Source organism: Crocodylus porosus, unplaced genomic scaffold (assembly GCF_001723895.1).
Source record: "Crocodylus porosus isolate Cpor-Errol unplaced genomic scaffold, CroPor_comp1, whole genome shotgun sequence".
Lineage (NCBI taxonomy): Eukaryota > Metazoa > Chordata > Crocodylia > Crocodylidae > Crocodylus > Crocodylus porosus.
This window is the reverse complement of record NW_017728931.1, coordinates 121671935-121691101: the sequence shown is the minus strand read 5'-3', so window position 1 is coordinate 121691101 and position 19167 is coordinate 121671935. Positions and strand designations below refer to the sequence as shown.

Genomic DNA, 19167 nt, shown 5'->3' with positions numbered 1-19167 from the left:
GCACTACCAGGAGTGACCAGGAATAATGGTCACAAGCTGGCAGAGGGTAGATTTAGGCTAGATATCAGGAGGCGCTACTTCACGGTCCGGGTGGCTAGGATCTGGAACCAACTTCCAACAGAAGTGGTGCTGGATCCTACCCTGGGGGTGTTTAAGAGGAGGTTAGATGAACACCTTGCTGGGGTCATTTGACCCCAGTGCTCTTTCCTGCCATGGCAGGGGGTTGGACTCTATGATCTGCTCAGGTCCCTTCCGACCCTACTAGCTATGAAACTATGAGCGTTGCATGGAAAACTGATGTCATCTGAACATGTGTCTTAAAGCAGTCAAACCCAGCATACAGAAACAAAGAATACAGGTCACACTTTCAGAACAGGAGACAATCACTGAACACAATGGCTCTGAAAAGGCTGGGGAGATTGTGGATAAAAATCTGAACATGAGCTTCAGGGGTGATTCTGACTAATCACTAACCTCACCATTGGATGTATAAGCAGGAGATTACAAAAAATAGAAGTAGTGGTGTGGTATTACCTCTGTATACAATGTTAATGTGACTGTAGCAGTGAGGGAAATGTCTATCTAATTGTGAACTCCATTTTAGCATTGTGTTGAACGGATGAATAAACTTGCCTGAGGAGATGCTAACATAGTGTATTCCAGACACCTGCCTTTTCCAGAACAGGTGCTTCACAGTTTATTGATCAAGTAACACAGGGGAGTCATCAAGATAGCAATTAAAGCCTGCCAACTCTGACTATTTTTCAAATACTGGCTCTACTGATGATTCCTTTCCCTCCCCAGAACAAATCTCAGACTTCACAGATGGGGCATATGTTACAAGGGGGGGAGCTGGAGCTTGTCACTTGATGAAATGACCGGAGAAGAGACCTACTTAATAGCAGAGTTTTACTCTGTGCAGGAGGGAGGAAAGGGGAAACCAGCACCACGTCTAAGACAGAATGGGTGGACACTGCTGAGCCCAAAGCACCAATGGACTTTGGCTTTGCTGTAGGGGTGAGATCAGACCAGGCAATGGTGCATCCAAACCTGTGTTGTTTTCAAAGATGTGTAGTTTTTGAGTGCTTGAAGAGTTATATCTTTGTAATTAAGGAATGTCTTTGCCTGTATTCCTTGCATTCTTGCCACAAAGTCCCAGAAAGGGTTAGGGCTGAATCAGTAGTTCACAACTTTTTCAGGCTAGGAGCTGTAATGACCTACCCTGGGTCAGAGGCAGGAGCTGGCTGCTGTAGCCATTCTCTCTGTCACAGCTCCAGAGAAGCCCCTGCTGTCAAATGCTGCTGAAGCATCCTGTCCCCCACTCCAATGATCTGGCCTATGCACTGTAGGTTGCTGACCCCTAGCCACTGCTAGGCATGCAAACGTGATTCACAAGATAAACCCAGAAATTTCAAATAGGAATCCATAGGTTTAGAAACATTCTGACTGGTTGTGGTCTTTCTCAGTTCTTTGTAACAGAATTGCTCTATTATTTTTCTGTAGTCAAAAATCGAGTGAAAACTACAAGCTGACATTTTCCAAGAGGTGCCTTGAGTCTAAAAAGGTTAAGAATCACTGGACTATGGTAACTAGATTGTAATGCCTCAGGTCCCAAAGAAGGGATTCATGCAAGAGCCTGGGAGTATGCTCTGTAGACCGAATGCTAGAAACAGTGATTAGATTTTACCAAAAAATCAAAGCATTTTGGAAGCCCTTTGGCCAGTGATTACGTACACCAGTAACACACTGATGACAGTAACGCAATCTACTGGGCCAGGTCATAGCACAGACCAACTATAAGGTCGACTTCCAGGCTCCATATTTTAAAAATGGATGTCACAAAACAGAAAGGGCTCCAAAAAACTAGAACTAGAAAACATACAATAAAATAATTATCCAGCAGGTATTAAAAAAACAAACAATAAAGGTGTTTTTCAAACAATGTAAAATTAATTCATTGTCACAGGATGTTGTGGAGGCTGATAACTGAACCAGGTCCAAGAGGGTATTACACAAATACATGGAGGACAGGTTAATCAGCAGGTGTCAAGCTTGACAGTAAGGGGTCCAACCTCAAAATTAGGACTTCCTCTTAGGTCTCTGAATGCTAGAAGTTGAATGGGGAGAGGGTAAAGGAATGGATTGTTCTGGATAGGCCCTACTTAAATACTGTTTTCTTTAGCATTCACTCTCTGTCACAGAGAGTCAGGATACTAGGCTAGATGGACCCATGGTCTGACCAAATATGACACATTCTTAAAAAATAGTTTCATGCCTCATAGTAAGAGACTTAATTTACTCTTGAATAAAGTTAATGTTTGAGTTTTTTTAAGAGATGACAAAAGTACTGTAGGGTGGATACATAACTGGTTGGATCATCATACTCAATGACTAGTCATCAGTGGCTCAATGTCTAGTTGGGAGGAGGTATCAAAGCTGCTCTCCAGGTCCGACATTTTTTAATATCTTCATTCATGATTTGGATGATGGGACTTGAGTGCACTCTTAGCAAATTTGTTTATGACACCAAGTAGAGTGGAGCTGCAGAAAACCTGGAAGGCAGGGCTAGGATTCAGAATAATCTGGATAGATGACAATTAACCAGATGAGATACAACAAGGACACATGCAAAATCCTGGAGAATGACTGGCTTAGTTGCAGTACTGCACAGAAGGACCTGAGGGTTAGGTGGACCATAAGTTGAATATGAGCCCACAGTGCGCTCTTGTTGCAAAAGGCATTCTGGGTTGTATTAAGATGAATGTCACTTGCAAATCAGGGGAAATGATTTTTTTTACTCTATTCAGCACTGGCAAGGCCCCACCTAGAGTAATGTGTCCAGTTCTGAGCCCCACACTTCAAGAAAGATGTGGACAGTTTGGGAAGAGTTTGGCACAGGGGAACAAAAATGATTAGGGGCCTCGGAGGGAGAAGATAGGACTGGAGGGGGTGGGGAATGGGATTGATAATAATCTTCAAATACCTGAAGGATGATTACAGATAGGATGGAGATGAGCTTTTCTCTGCAGCTGTAGGGGACAAGACCAGGAGCAAAGGCTGCAAGCTTCAGCAGGGAAAATATACCTTGGAGATTAGAAGGAAATTTCTGTGGCCAAGCATCGGAACAGGTTACCTAGAGAAACTGCAGAATCTCCATCTTTGGAAGTTTTTAAGAACAGGTTAAATAGACACTTTGTTGGGATGCTCTAGTCAGGGGGATCCTGCCTTGAGCAGAGAGCTGGACTACATAACCTTGTGAGGTGCCTTCCAGTCCTCCTTCCCTATGATCCTATGGCTGTTAAATCAGCGATCATCTTTCTGACAGACAGCTTTAATCTAGGAGACAAAGGCATACCATATTTGGAAGCTGTAGCTAGACAAATTCAGACTAGAAATCAGGCTTATATTTTAATGTGAAGTTATTTCTTTCTAAAGGATATGTTCGTTAAAACTTATAGACCCTACCCAGGGATTACGGGGAGACATTCTCTGGCTGATGTTATGCAGGAGGTCAGACTAAAAGGTCAGGTCATGTCTGAAAAACCTCATCTCCTTCTGGCTAAATACAGACAGTCAAAAAGCCCAAGGCTGAATCAATCCAGTCTTTGCAGGTTAGTCTAAACTGCAGAGATTAAACTGAAACAGAAGTGAACAGATATTTATCTTTGATTCAGGAAATGCAGCTACATGCCTACAGTGGCTCAGGCCAGAGGCCAGGGGGCCCTAGAACACAGACCTCTGGCTGAGTGTTCACTTCCTTTTCCTGCTGCCCCCCTGAGGTTTCTGGGATTTGCAGTCCAGCATTACAGCAGCAGGACTTTGCAGGGTTGCTCATTACTTTCTCTTCCTGCTTCCAGGTGCCTCTGGGGTTTGTAGTCCACAGTTGCAGGCAACAATAAGTCTGCATCGGGGAAGTGGTGTTTAACCCCACTCCCTGGCCCCAGCCGGGATTTACCTCGAGAGGGCAGTACCCCCTGCCATACACTGGGATGCATCCCAGCTGGGTTGCACCCCTCCTTTGTCAGCCACCCCTCACTGCTCCAACTAGGGAGCAGAGGGGCAGGGTCAGCCCTGCTTTATGGAGCAGATAACAAAACACAGCCCAGCCCAGCCCAGGGCTATAAAGCATGCTGGGATCTGGGGGGACTCTGATTTAACTTGAACCAGGAAGGGGTCTGGGACAGAAATTTCATAAACTGGTTTGACCCAAATCAGTTAAGTCTGAACTACATTCAACCAGGTTTATCTTAAACCAGTTTCAGCCTTTTGAAACTGGTTTATGTGCCCATAGCTTCTGTTCTATTACAGGTTTAAACCAGTTTCTGATCACTTAAACAGGTTTATGTGTAACTTTTGTCCCTAGCCTCTATTATCAAGTAACAAACTGCTTAGATATGGGAGACACGGTTGATGCCATGTACTTGGATTTTAAAAAAGCCTTTGATATGGTCTCCCATGACACACTTATAAAAAAACCGGGGGATTGTGGGCTGGCAGAATCCACAGTCAGGTGGGTTGGGAACTGGCTTAGGGGTCAAACCCAGAGAGTGTTATTGGATGAGACTGTATCGTCTTGGCAGGAGGTGACCCGTGGTGTCCTCTAGGGTTTAGTTCTTGTCCCCATGCTGTTCAACATCTTTATCAACAATTTAGGTGAGGATGTGGAAAGCACACTGTCCAAGTTTGCAGACAATACTAGGTCATGGGGAAAAGCAGTCAAGCTAGGGGATAGGATGAGGATCCATGCAGACCTGGACAAGCTGGAAAGGTGGGCAGAAGCAGAAACAGATGCAGTTCAATAAAGATAAATGCACAGTATTTCATCTGGACAGATATAACCAGTGACATGAATATAGGTTAGGAGGAGATGTCCTGGCCAACACAATGGCTAAAAGAGACCTCAGGGTTATGGTTGATCACATGATGAATATGAACTGCCAGTGCAATACTGTAGTCAACAGAGCTAATAGCATACTAGGATGCATTAGCAAATGCATCACAAGCAGGGCTAAGGAAGTGATACTTCCCCTCTACTTGGCACTGGTGAGACCCCAGCTAGAGTACTGTGTCCAGTTCTGGGCACCGCATTTTAATGAAAGACTACAGGATCTGGGACTCTTCAGCCTGGGGAAGAGAAGACTGAAGGGGGACTTGGTGGCCATCTGTAAGTATATAAGGTGTTAATATTGGGAGCTGAGAGAAAACTGTTCAACTAGGATGCCCCAAGGGAGGACAAGGAGCAATGGCCATAAACTGTTAGAGTAGGGGTCATCAACCAGGGGTACTTGGGAAGGCCCCAGGGGTACTCAGTGGCGCAGAGAAGCAGGGGTACTTGGGAAGTGTGCTACCACATGGCAGCGGCAGGGGGGTACTTCTCAAGTACCCCAGCTTCTCCTGCCGCCGTCGCACGCTACTGCCACCCAAGTACCTCCCCCACCCCATCACTGGTGGACCCTCGCCCACTTATCCAGGGGATACAGTCCAGGAGGGGTACCCACTAAAAGGGATTCACTCCTTAAAAAAGGTTGAAAACCCCTGTGTTACAGGATGTTTTCAGGTTGGATGCAAGAAAGAACTTCTTTACAGTAAGGGTGACCAGAATCTGGAATAGACTTCCCAAAGAGATGGTGCAGTCCCCAACCTTGGAAATCTTCAAGAGGAGACTGGATAGACATCTTGCTGGGATCATTTGATCTCAGCAGTATTACTGCCCAGAGCAGGGGAGGGTGGCCGTGATCTTTTGAGGTCCCTTCCAGCCTTTCTATGATTTTGTGATCAGTGGGGCACCTTCTGGGCTTTAAAAAATATAAAATGAATCAAAAACACCCAAGTCACTGAATGTTCAGTAACTTACAACACGCTATAAGCAGACTTTCTTCTGCACGGTTCCAAAGAGAAAACCTAACAAAGCCATGAATACTATCCTTCCTCTTCTAAGGCTCGTGAAACTGGCTGACGCCCACAGAAGAGCAAAGATCTTCCCGTCTCTTTTTGGGAATAAGCAGTATGGCTCAAGAGTTCCAGGTATCAGATTGTGAAAAATAAACTCATGAACAGGCCCTTTGACCAAAATGTGCCTCAGTTTTCCATCTGTAAAATGGGAATCCAACAAGACTTCTTTACCACCCTTTGCAAGTAGTTGTGAGGATTACTTGTAAACACATCAAATGCTTTGTGGACAGAACCACTAAGTTAATAATGGCTGTACTAGCTCACTGCACAAAATAACTTACCTTCTTTATTAGGACTAAGAAACTTTTCCTAATTTGTTTCTTGGTAGAAATGGTTATTTTGTTTTACAAGTCTCTGAATAAAGCCATTCAGAGCCAGTTTGCACTGACACATTGTTGAACTCTGGGCGTTTGCTGACTTAAGGAATGCTATCTGCTGGCACAGCGAAGGATGTGCATGACACTGAGCAGAAGGACTTGCACCACATGGGTGTCAGTGTGATGAAAAACTGCTGTGAAGGTTCCTGGGATTGGAAAGCTCAGCATGGTTGATGTTTTGAAATCCTATACGGGTTTTTTTTTCACTTTCATGAGCAAGGTTAAACAAAAAAAGTCTTAGTTAAAAAAAATGGACCTGCGGTCAGTAGCAGTACTGCACAGTATGTGAGAGGAGCTACATTATAACTGGGTAAAATCTACTTCAGATCTTTTTATTACCAGTTTTAAAGGTCAGGAGATGTATCTTCTGTCAGTTTTTACCATAGTTGTTTGAGGCATTCAGTCATGTAGAACTGGAGGATTTGATTGTTTGTAAAAAGTCATAACTGGACCAGCTCTGTTATCACAATTACAATAAGCTAAACTCTGTTTGTAGTTCATACTGTATCAGAGAAAAATGTGGCCTGTTCTTTAAGAGAACTTGGCATTCTAGATTTTACTTATTTGCTTATTTATTAATTGTATGACCATAGTGCCTAGGCACCCTAACATGGATCAGGACCCTACTATACTAGATACAAGACATAAATATTGTTAAGAGAGGTCCCTGCCCCAAAGAATGCATACAATAGAGAGACAAGACAAATAAGAAAAGTAGTGCTATTAACTTAATTCTATAGCTGGAAAACTAAGAACAGAGACATTATGTCACACAAGTAGCCTGTGTATGAGCCAAGAACTGAACTGAGATCTTGCAAGTAACAAATTAGCACCATAATCAAAACAGCTTCCCTTCTCTGTGTAACTGAAGACTAATTCATTTGTTAAGATACAAAGATAGTTTACTTTTGCTTACATTTATACAACTGTGCTTTGAAGACATAAGAGTACTCTCTCAGCAACTGCATAGCCTAAACATACACGTGCACTGTAAGACCTAGAGAACAGCGACTTTTACAGATTATAAAACTCACATGATTGGAGGGGACCTCAAGGGTCATCTGGAGGACCCTTTGCTCAAATTGCAGGAATTTTATTCCTAAGTAACCTCTATCCAATGTTTATCCAATCTCTTCCTGAAAACCTCCAATGAAGGAGATTGCACAAGGAAATTACCTGGGCAGACTATGCCACTGTTCTACCAGCAAGGACCTGTTTCCTGATACCCAAAATAAATCTACTTTGCTGCAATTTGAAGCCACTGAAGGTTCTGCACTCTGGAGCAAGGGACAAAAGTTGTAGTCTCTCTTCTTAATGGCAGCCCTTCAGATATTTGAAGACTGCTATTATATCCCCCTACTTGCCTTTCCTGCAAGCTAAGCATGCCTAGTTCTCTTAACCTTTCCTTGTACTACATTCTCTCTGCGTATTCAAACATGCAGTCATCACCAAAACAATAAGGTGTAACGGCAGCTGGTGCCCAAGATAAATGGTGGGGAAGTAGGTAAACAAGCTCTCATTGATTTTGGTTAGGTCAATATTTAGCAATATTAATTTTAAAGGCTGCTTTTGTGGTGTTAGGTGGAACTAAGCTACTGAGTTCAAAAGACATCTCACTTGCTCCATGCATTTCAAAGAAGCATACCTTTTGTGGTACGTCATATAGGTGAGCTGTCGGTCTTCCTTTTTCATCCTACTGTTTTATTTTTTGCTTTGCTTTTAATAGTCTTTATTTCCCATTTCCTCCCAGAGGAATTGCAAGAGTTTAATTTTTATATGCAGAAGAGAATGTGTGTTTGTATGAGATAAATATTCAGAAGTCTGCTTCGCAACCAAACAGTTCAGCTATCCACAGCAATGGTACTTACCAGGGTTTATCCCGTGATACTTTTGAAGGACAGACAGTGTGCTGTTTGCTACTGGAGGTAAGTAGATTGTCTTTGGGCGTTTTGAATGGCTTTGAGTTACTGCTGACAGGGTTATGGCCACTGATACAGGATTTCGGTTTCATCTGTACTAGTGATGTCCTGGGATTGGAGGGTGGAGAAGCTGGAGATGGGGAAGGTTTACACATTGAACCGTGTCTTCGTTCTGCAAAGGGAAAAAAATGAACTTATAGCACTTCACAGGCAAAAAATTAAGTAAACAAAAGCAGTTAGAAAACAAGACGTTGGGCCAGCCAGTGCTGAAATAAGAGCTTTCAGCGCTCCACATTACTCCAGTTAATCACTGTTGAAATAAATATCTATTGGTATCACCAGGTTATTACACAGAAAACCAATGCTGTCTAGTGCTTTGAAAATACAAGATGCCATATAAGACCTAAGTAGCAAAACCAAACACTTGCCCAGGAAATTTCACCAGGTTTCATGAGAACCTTTTATAAACATTAACTATCCATCAACATCTATGTATGGCTCAGCAGACTTGTTTTACTGTCCTTACATTTTAGAATAAAGGGGAAACTGAGGCAATGAAAAGTTAACCTCGGGAAACTGTCCAGTGCATAGATGACTTAGGAAGGGCTTGCTTACGGGCATACTTAGCAATACCTGAAGAAAGCTCTACGTTGTCTGGCTGCTCATTATTAAACATGCTCATATAGTAACTTAAAGAAAAAGCAAGCAAAAATAACAAAACTGCTCAAAATAAGCAACCTCCACCGTGGCAAAGAAGCTATGCCAGAACTGTGAACTGTGATAATTTTAACTGCAGGCTCCAGCTGTTACAAAACTGCTCACCATGCAGGGCCGATCCTGGGTACTGTAAGACTATGTTCAAAGGTCAGGCAATTGTTTTCACACTGAGCTATAGGGCCCATCAAGGTGTCTGAAGAAGCTAAGATAGCCCCTGGTCACAGAAAACAAGGAAGGGCTTCAGGAAAGACAGGCCTGCACACAAATGCTTAGCTTAACATCTTTTCCCTAAATGCATCTCTAAAGTATTATTAAATACTACATCATTTTATGAAGGTTGTTGGGTCACTATATTCCATTACAGGTAAAGTCCTTAAGGGAAAACCCACAGGTGCTGAACCCAGCCAGACCTGCTGGATTTGTGTGGTTGATACATAGGGTACTGGGTACTGAAGTCCTGGGTCTAGTCTATGAGTGACAAAAATACAGCCTGCCAAAGGAGAGTGATGCAATCTGTAAATCCCAAACAGGAACAGAAGAGCAGGACTTCAGGTAAAGCCTTGGCAGACATCCCTTCAGGATTCAGGTGACTGACCACTCCCAGCTCCACTCTCTCTGGGACTACAAAGATTGGGAGGAAGGGAGGAGGCATTACTCCAGGTTAGAAACTAAAGCTACAGAAGCTTCTAGGCATCTGGACAACTGCCTGGGAAGGTATTTTCCTGCTTGGAGATTATACTTAAGACTTAGGGGTCATGAAGACCTAGACAGAGGAGGAGGAAACCCACAGAAGGGAGACGGGACTACTGATTCTGGAGGACAAAGGTAAGATGTGGCCCACAGACTTATGTGGAGGGCTGAATAAGGCCTGCCTAACCAACTCCTATAGCTGAGCAGAACCCTAGGTTGGCAGTGTTAGGAGAATAAGGTGAACAAAGCTACTACGGCAGGCTCCTCACCCCAAACTCCAGTGCCCAGACCATAATTCATCTTAATTAGCATATTATTAAATTATTTTAATGTTTTGTTTTTACATACTATGCAGCAAAAAGCATTTCCTCATCTCAACACCAATGAAAGTAGTAAATAATTTTAACTGAAAGCTGTAAATAGAAGAATTTACTCTGAGAATGTTTAAGTCAAGTTTTAGGTCACAATGCATGGCAATAGATCAAGTCTGAGCCCTTATTCTAAGGAGTTTAAAAAAGGAAAAAATCAAGTACTACCCTTTTCTACTGCTATAAAATGCCATTCCTTTAACCAAAAGCACACTGAAGAGAGCCAAGAGCATCATGGTGCACAAAGCAGAAGTTTTTCATTTGAATGATTAATTGTGCCTATATACAGTATTGTTTTCTGGTTTTGGTGCTTTTAAGGATATTTAATACTTTCTAAAAGAGGGTCAAAGTAATTGAAACAATTTTGCTGGCATGTGCTCTAGTCAAAGCCACTCTTTGCAGGAACTATTTTCCATGATTTAGAATGCAATAAGCATAGCAAATAAGTCGTCTTCACATCCCTTGCCACACTCCCTTCTCCTCTAAGAGCACGATCCTATTACCAAATAAATCATGGGAGTTTTAACACTGATTTCAGCTGGGAGCCTAGCTCAACTCCTAGCTGTTGCATAGTGCCAGTTTCTCTAATCTGCTCTCTACTGAAGCAGCAAAGAGTAACACAACATCCATAACAGACAGCAGTCCCAATCAATGCGTACAGTTTTTCACGAATGCTTAAGGTGACCTTTCATGTGTAAAGGTGACAGAAAAGGATTTATGTCTGCTGTAAGGTTTCTTGCTTTTTTAAAAACAGTAGCAATTTATATCCTGTCTTGGGGTACTTAAAATTGTGTGAATGGCTTTGATGACCTACATCATCACAAATTAAGTCAGTCAGGGCTGTTTAATATGGGGCCTAGAGTGGGGCTAAACGGCAGCCTCCTGCTTGTCTCCCACTTCCCCCACAGGTCTGGCTGCAAGAGCAGTTGGAGTTCCTGGGCAACCCCTACCTCCTCCAGCTGCTGCTTCCTGCCCCTGCCCCTGCCCCCAGGGTGGGACAGCGAGGTGAGCAGCACAGGGAGCTGGGGGGGGTGGGAACCATGAGGCTACATGTGGGGGGCATGAGCAATGTGGTGAGGGGTCGGTGGGAATCATGCGAGGTAGAACAATGGTGTTTGGGTAGTGCCTGTGAGGTACTGAGTTGCTCTGTGTGTGGGGGGGAATCGCACTCACGTGCCCATGCACTGCAGTGGGGGAGTTGTGCTCATGTGCCCACGTGATGCAGCGGGGGTGGGGCACTGGGTGCAGTGGTGGGAGGGGAGGCCCATGTGGAGTGAAGGGAGAACAAGGGGGAAGGAAAGGGAAGCATCTGCATGGCCCAGTGGTCCATGGCTCGACTTGTGTGGCCTGCTTGGCCCCCAGGTTCTTAAAAGTTGGACAGCCCTGAAATAAATCTTTGTTTAGGATATGGCACTCCAAACTCTTCCGGTAAGGTGTAAGAACTTCATGAACGCGCCTCAGACTTCCTAACAGCCTTCTTATAACCCTCGGAAAATCAAACTTGACATTCCCAACTTGTTAAGGCAACAAACAAGCTGTAAAAAAAAATGTACAAATCTAAAGTACTTTTTAGCCTTCCCTTACTCCTCAGTAGAAAGAAACAGCACAAACTTCAATTTTAAAGAATCTTTTGCAGGACACAACTAAATGGTAACCAGTTGTGTTTTATGACTTTTGGATTCCAAACTTTTGACAACCACAGTTTTAGCTGTGGTAAGCGCCGCCCCCCCCTTTTAAGTGAACAGTTTCTTTTCTAGTCTCCTTATTTAAACCACATGAATTTTTTTCTATTTGCCCCAGTTTTGGACCATAGTAACAAAAAGAAATATTTAAATCTAATTACCTTACAAAACATAATAAATGATATTTTAAATTTTAACACTGGCATCTTGATATATTAATAATGAGCAATAGTTACGTAAACAATCACCCCATAATAAAAGTTAAGCAAGACAGTAGAGTAAAACTTAGTAGTCTTTTTCTCTAAGTAATCAGCATGAACTTTGCAGACTATCACAACAGTCATGGTACTGTCAAAACTGACTGCATACCAGCAAATAATACTTTTAGCATCATATATATAAGACTGTATTCGAAGAAGATACCTTTCAATTTTAAGCAATTAAAATTAACCTGGAAACACAACTCTCCATCTCATTTACAGAGACAGACACTTGACCATTTTATAAATCTTTTAGTCATCTGAAGAACCGCATGCCTTAGATGCCTCGGGGGTTTTTTTGGTAGCCTTCACTACTTGTATTGCAGATGCAAGCAGAATTTGGACTTCCTACCCTTCTTCCACTCAACAACTCCAAACATTCACACTGGAGTTTTGAATCTGACAAGAAAACAGAAGAAATAAGAAATCCAATCCAGATGTACAATAAAGTTCATCCTTACATTTTTAGAAGGCACATACATAAGATATGGGGGATGAAAAGCTACCAGGACAACTTTAGTGTTTTACATAAAGCATAACAGAATTGGTGTCTTTCTTGTGATCAGTACCAACCTGGCTATGAACGACATCCTATATTTTAAGCAGATATTTTTGAGAATGATCAGTACTATAATTTGGAGACTGCTGAAATGTCCCTGAAGCCTATAGGAAACTGTAACAGACTGAAATGATATTGGTTGGAAAACCTAAGTAGCTGGCTCCAATTAACCATTACTCTCCCTAGGGGCTGCTGGAAGTAGGAAGGGTCAAGGGCCTAAATAAGCCAGCCTCAGCTCACCGCAGGCGAGCAGAAGGAGAAGTAATATCCAGGTGGTCTGAGATGCTGAAGGAGCGCCAAGAGAACGTTACTGAATGAGAAACAACGAGACACAATTTCCTTAGAAAAAGGTATGGAGATTGGGAAAAGTTGGACACAGGCTGGGGCCTGCCTCTGTAGGAGATATTGGACTTGCTGGAAATCCTATGGGTAAAAGGGTCTAAGAGCTTTGGGTGTTGATCCAAATGTCTAGAGACAGACATTTCCCTCTAATACATTTCAGAAATCAAAAGCCCATCCATTATCACTGTCAGCTACCTAAATAGAACAGCTGTGTCCTTTCTTGAGCAAGTAAATTAGGCATTTGTACACACAATAACTTGTTAAGGATGTATCTGGTATTTATGCATGTAAATGTTGGATTTCTACATATAGATGGTAATCTACTTCTACATTCATGAGGTAATTGTGCATGCAAGTTAGGTACAAAAGTGTATACAAGTATGTATACATACACAACCTTTTGAAAATCAGGTTGAGCTTCTTTACGTTAACAGAAGAAACAGTACAACTTCTGCACATATACCCAATACCCTACTCATCCCAGAATACTACTATTGCTTAAAAATCTTGGAAGGTGATTAGACTGTCACAGAAATACCACTCATAAGTCCAATTAAGCAATTAATATACTGAGCTGAATCCTGCACCTGTTTGACTTCCATAGACATCTTGCAATTCTGTTTGTTCACTCAGGCAGATACAGAATTGAAAAGATAATGTCACAAATTTACTGGAAAAGTTATTAAAATGATACATTCCTATTCTGCATCCACAATGACATATTCTACATATTATAAAACTGGTTTCTAAAAGAACTATTGCCAAACCCACAAGCCTCTGTGATCTGTCAGACTGAATGCAACTGAGGTTGCAATCCTCTTTGTCACATTAATCCTTTTGTGCCTGCCTGCAGGTCTTGGTGCATCTACTGTGACAACTGACTTAGCAGCAGCCAAGTTTGGCTCCTGGTGTCAAGGAGTTAACATCTTAGTGGCATTAATTTTCAAAAACAAAATTCAACTTTCCCCTACTGAGTTAACTGTCTTTGTACTGAAAGGATCACCAGGTTCAGCTTGGTATTCATTGTATTTTCTATTTTTGATCTGAAACTTCCTTTTATTGCTACATAACAAAGTCCACCCTTCTGAATAGCACAGCAAATGATCACTGAACTATTCCAAGAGACTCTCCATGTCCCATGGAAACATGGATGTAATCCAACAGGTTCAGCCAAATTTGAATTTTGTGCATGCCAGATGTGAAGTCCTTATGTTGTCTGGGGAAGTAAGACTGGATGATTCCCGAATCTCTCATGAGGCTCTCCCAACCCATGAGACTTTTCCAGTTGTATCACCAAAAAAGGGAATTGCAACTTTTCCTGAATCTTCAGCTGCAGCTGCCCCAGACCTCATGATCTGGTCTTTGTATCTTTATTTCCACTGGGTCCTAATCAGGTAGTTATTAGGGTACAGCTGCAGCTGCGCTCCAGGAAGCTGTCAGAAGAAAAAGCATAAGGAATTAAAAATATCATGCCCTGAAGGCCAACAAACTCAGGTTCCACCAGACCAGCACAGGTGGGAAAAGAGAGGGAAAAATACTGAAACTCCAAGCCTAAAAGCCCTCCTTTTAATTCCTTGTCCCTAGACATCTGACTATGCCTGTAAGATAAAAAATCCTATATACTATCTGTTCCTCATGCAAAATATGAGTCAAAAACAAATGAACTAATTTGATGCTCACTAAAGCTGATTATATGTGCTAGCCATATTTTTCTAGGTGGATCATCCTGGCAATTTCATCTACTCTGAACAGATCCTAGTTTGACATTAAAACCAGCTTTTCACAAAACTGAAAACACAGGTATGACTCTTTCATCATTCATTCTAACCTTTTTATTCTTTTGTGTCAGCAGGGTAAGTAATTCTGAGAAAAAACAAAAACACTCCATCATCTTTGCATCGCAGGAAATAACTAAGTGTTGTGAATGGTCGAAAAGGGAGAGAGCAGAGAGGGATAGGTCAGAGAGAGGGGTGGAAAAATGAGAAACTCTCATTCTTTCCAATCTTCTCCAAGTAGGTATCAGTACCCCTAGTCAGAGAAGACAAGGTAGGACACAATTCTAGTTTAGCAGTTCTGCTTCTTCTGCAAGAAGGGCCTAAAGCAAAATCTTCTAGTTTTTTTTTTAAACTTTCTCTTGTCAAGATTATAATCCTCCAAGTCAAATAAAATAATCTCCTGAAGAGCTGAAGATAGCATTGCTCATATTAAGTTTGATTCATGAACAATTCAGTGAGACCAGCCCTCTGATTTGTAGTTCTGCATTATACTAGATTAGAATAAGCAATACTGAATTAATTAAAGAAATGTATGCAAATATTTTGCAATCAGCAATCAATTACAATACAGTAAAATTAATCTTAATGTTTCTAAGTTTTTAATAGAGATGTGTAGTATTGGTCTGTCTTACTCTTTTCAGGATTCAACACCAAATTACTTCCTGTGGCTCAAAAATATAATCAGATTACTTTTGGCATTTTATAAATGCTGTTGATCTATCTTTGTTTAAAATATTTAACCAGGGCTTTGATTAAATGTATTATCTCATTTACAGTCTGACTCTAGTTTAGTAAACGAATACTGTAGCCATTATATTGATGAACATATTACTTATGATGATTCCATACAGTTTGTACATATAGCACATGATTTCTAGGTACTCTACATGTCAAAACAATTTGATTGCACAGCCATTCACTGTGCAAAGTCGAGCAATTTACAGCCTACTACTTCAGTGACTATTACATGACACTTTCTGCACTGTACTAATTCCAGTTCAAAGTTTGAAAATATATTTGGCATAGATTCCAATTAAAAACAAAACTATAGTTAGCAACTAGAAAACTGAAGGACTGGCAAAATATGTCATCTTGCAATAACTGGCAGTTTCTTCATAGTTGGAGTTCATAAATACCTTTTTAACCTTTCTTTTTGCAGCCACAATCTAAAAAAACTAACAAAACCAAATATGTGATATTAAGTTAAAGTAGATTTGATGCTAACAAACTACAGCACACCGTTTTAGGATCCAAAGCTAACAATACCAGCAAGTATAACAAAACAACCGTTCCAAGTCCAGTTGAAAAGTTTGGAAACAATATCTGCAAACTGTTTCCACCCTTATACTGTGCGCTGTAAAGGAAATGGCACAGTCAGTTTCATTTTCATCCTTTTTGTAAATTGACAAAGGAAATAAACTGCCAACTCAAAGGAGAGTATCAATATAGTTGAGAAAAAGACAGTACAAGAAGTGTATGCTTCGGACTAGGTCAAGTGACATAATTGGGAAATGATCAACTGCAAAAATAACCACCGTGCTGCACATGTTTATTTGCAACGAATACAAGCTTCACTTTCTGAAACTAAATGGCTAAAACAGTTCCCTCTTTCCAAAAGTCTATAAATAAAGTAGTATCAGCAAAATTATGCAAAACATCCTGCTAAAAGAAGAAATGTAAACCAAAACCACTTACAGAGAGGAACACGCTGCCAACTTAATCTGATTCTACGACGACTGTAAACATGTTGTACTTTTGGAACGTGAAATGATTCACATTACCATGGATGCCGTCAGAGCAATACAGCAACGTGATTAGGTATTCTGCATGTGTTAAAAATTGGGCAGATGACCCGCTGCAGCAAATACCAGATCAGTGCTTGCACACACCAACTGTTTTGACTACAGGCGTTTGTTAAACACCAAGTTTCAGGTCCTACCAGTTGGACACCACAACTGATCCTGTGCCAAGAACAACAAGCTCTGAAGACTGCTGCTTTTTTTTTTTTTTTTTTTTTAACTGTTTATACAATGCAAGTAACTGCAAAATGGTGAAACAAGATCGCAGGCAGCACGAATAACAAATAGATTTTATAGGTAGGTTTTACTTTATTCATTCTTGGGGAAGAAAGGGGTTAGACTATTTTCAGCAAAGAGTGGGTCAAACCTCAAACTTCCTTGGAGTATTTTTTAATTTACAGAATGATTCTGAAGCTTTGCCAAGCTAACCATACACTAGCCATCAGCGATAATGTATAGAAAACCACTAATAAAATTACTGGAAACAGCAAAATTCCTTTAAAAAGGGATAAAGAATATATGCTCAGCATCTTCCAAGAATACCCTGGGGGTCTTTAGAAACAGCTGCTGAAGCACTTACCTCACAATTCCCACTGTTTCTGCAGTCCTTACTCAAGCAAACCTCTGTAATGTCACCTGGAGGTTAGGTTTGAGTAAGACTGCATAATTGGGCACTACATATTTACATTTTTGAGAGGGAGGAAAAACACTTTGAACCTGTCATTTATGATAGTCTGCCTAGAACAATGTGCAGATATGTCAAAAGTTACAAAGGATATATATGGCATTTTAGAAAGGCAGCAATAGTTTCACACAGGGGAGAAAATCACTAGTGTCAGGGTGGAAACAGATGTTGTCTTTTATGCTGGTATAAAAATTTTATAGCGGCACAAAGGCCAAGCAAACAGACATCTAGACCTCTTGTTGCACACAAATGTCCAAAATCTGTACCACAGCATAGGTAGTATTGATTTGTGTTGCTTTATTGCGGCAGATGTCTCTTAAGTTTATGGCAGGAGATCAGTCAGCCCAAAGTTGCCTGCACTCTCCAGCTGCCAGGGCAGGCACTTTGGAGAGCCCAATGGAGAAGGAGTTCTCAATCCTAGGGCACAAAGGATTGGGCTCATGAAGCTCTAAGGACACCTGCCTGGGCTACCCCATTTGGGACTCCCTGGACATTTGTTCCTGTAAAGAGGGACCGTGTCACCTGTCATCCTACAGGATCAATAAGCAGCACAACAGGTGATGTGCCTTTCACCCAATAAAATGGATCAGCTATGCTGATACATCCCAACTCAGCTGATCCTTTTCATTCGGCAGCATCTATTTATACCCTCAGAGTGGTAAGGAGATTTAAAAAAAATCCCCAGGCAAAAATCTGAGACTCCTCTAACCACATACAAATGTGTAAATTGGCAATGTCTCACATGATGATTATAGAGTGCAGCTACGCCATGCTGAGCAGTTCTCTCAACAAATTTCATAATCTAAAATGGGCTTGTAGTTCAATACAAGATCTCCAAGGAAAACTCAGGTGGCTAACAGTTTCACAGTTCTTAGGGTCAGAAGGGACCTAAACAGATCATCAGGTCCAACCCTCTGCCCTGGGCAGGAATGAGTGCTGGGGTCATAACACCCCAGCCAATATCTGTCTAGCCTCCTCTTGAAGACATCCACAGTAGAAGAGAGCACCACCTCCTCAGGTGTGACATGATTCTCTAGGACAGTGGGGACGAAGCATTTTAGCAGGCAGGTCATGAATTGCCCCCAAACCCTCCTCCAGTGACATTTTGATCCCCTTCCCTGCCCAATCTGCTGCTCTCCTACCTACTGTATCTGCTGCCTGTCCCCTCCCCCTGCCCTAGGATTCTGTCTGGTTTTATGTCTTCTGTTTAGAAAACAATCATCACATCAAGGTTATTACTCAAATTTCACTTATATTTCTGAGGGGTTGGGAAACACTGTATTTATGTTATCTTTTCTTCAAACATATGAATCAAGGTTGTGATCAGCAGGGATCGATTTTCCATTTCCCACAGAAAAACAGAGAAAACCACAGATTTCCCCCTTTAATGGAGGGAAATGCGGATTTCTTATTTTACCGGAGAAAGCAGTTTTGCAAAGACCTCTCTGCAGGCTGGCAGAGTTTCAGCCTGCAGGGAGGTGGGATGGAGTGGGAGAAGAGCACTCAGGCAGGGGGGCATCATGTGCATGTACAGGTTTCCCTCGCTTTATGCGGGTTCTATGTGTGCAAATTCACTCTTACACGATGACGCTTTTTATACAAAAAATTCGTTATATGCGAGGTAAATTCACTCTTATGGGATTGATATGGTGGAAGCCTGCAGTCAGCTGCTTTGTGTGGTGCATTCTGGGAGTGATGTGCACCAAAATATAGACTCCCGTGTGGATCTGTGCTCCTCACTTGTCGTCTGCAACGTGTTTCTGTAGTTACCATTACCATTATGATAATATTCACCACCACCCTACGCTTGTGTATACTGTCTGCTGCTGGTGAGTACCAAGATTGTCTTGTAAAAGCGGTAGAAATGGGTCTGGGGGTCAGTACAGTCAAGGTCTTGGGACATACCCCTATTTGTTACATTGTAAAGTGGGTTTCCTTTATGTGAATTTGAGTTATGCACCGTTTTCCAGGCATGCATGTACAGCATGAAGCGAGGGAAACCTGTATATGCACATGGGCCCAAGCTGCCTGGAAAGCAGCTC

At 41.8% G+C, this 19167-nt stretch overlaps 1 protein-coding gene across 3 annotated transcripts in view; it reads right to left on the bottom strand.

Annotated features, from left to right (window-relative positions):
• ATXN7L1 (ataxin 7 like 1) overlaps positions 1-19167 on the bottom strand; it is a 190142-nt gene that overhangs the window by 52306 nt on the left and 118669 nt on the right. For 2 of the 3 annotated variants that reach the window (XM_019543564.1, XM_019543561.1), the window contains one exon: positions 8198-8420. In XM_019543564.1, the coding sequence (XP_019399109.1) occupies positions 8198-8420 (223 nt within the window). Of the gene's footprint in view, positions 1-8197; positions 8421-16336; positions 16417-19167 lie in introns of those variants that run through there. The other variant, XM_019543562.1, reaches the window with a different exon arrangement.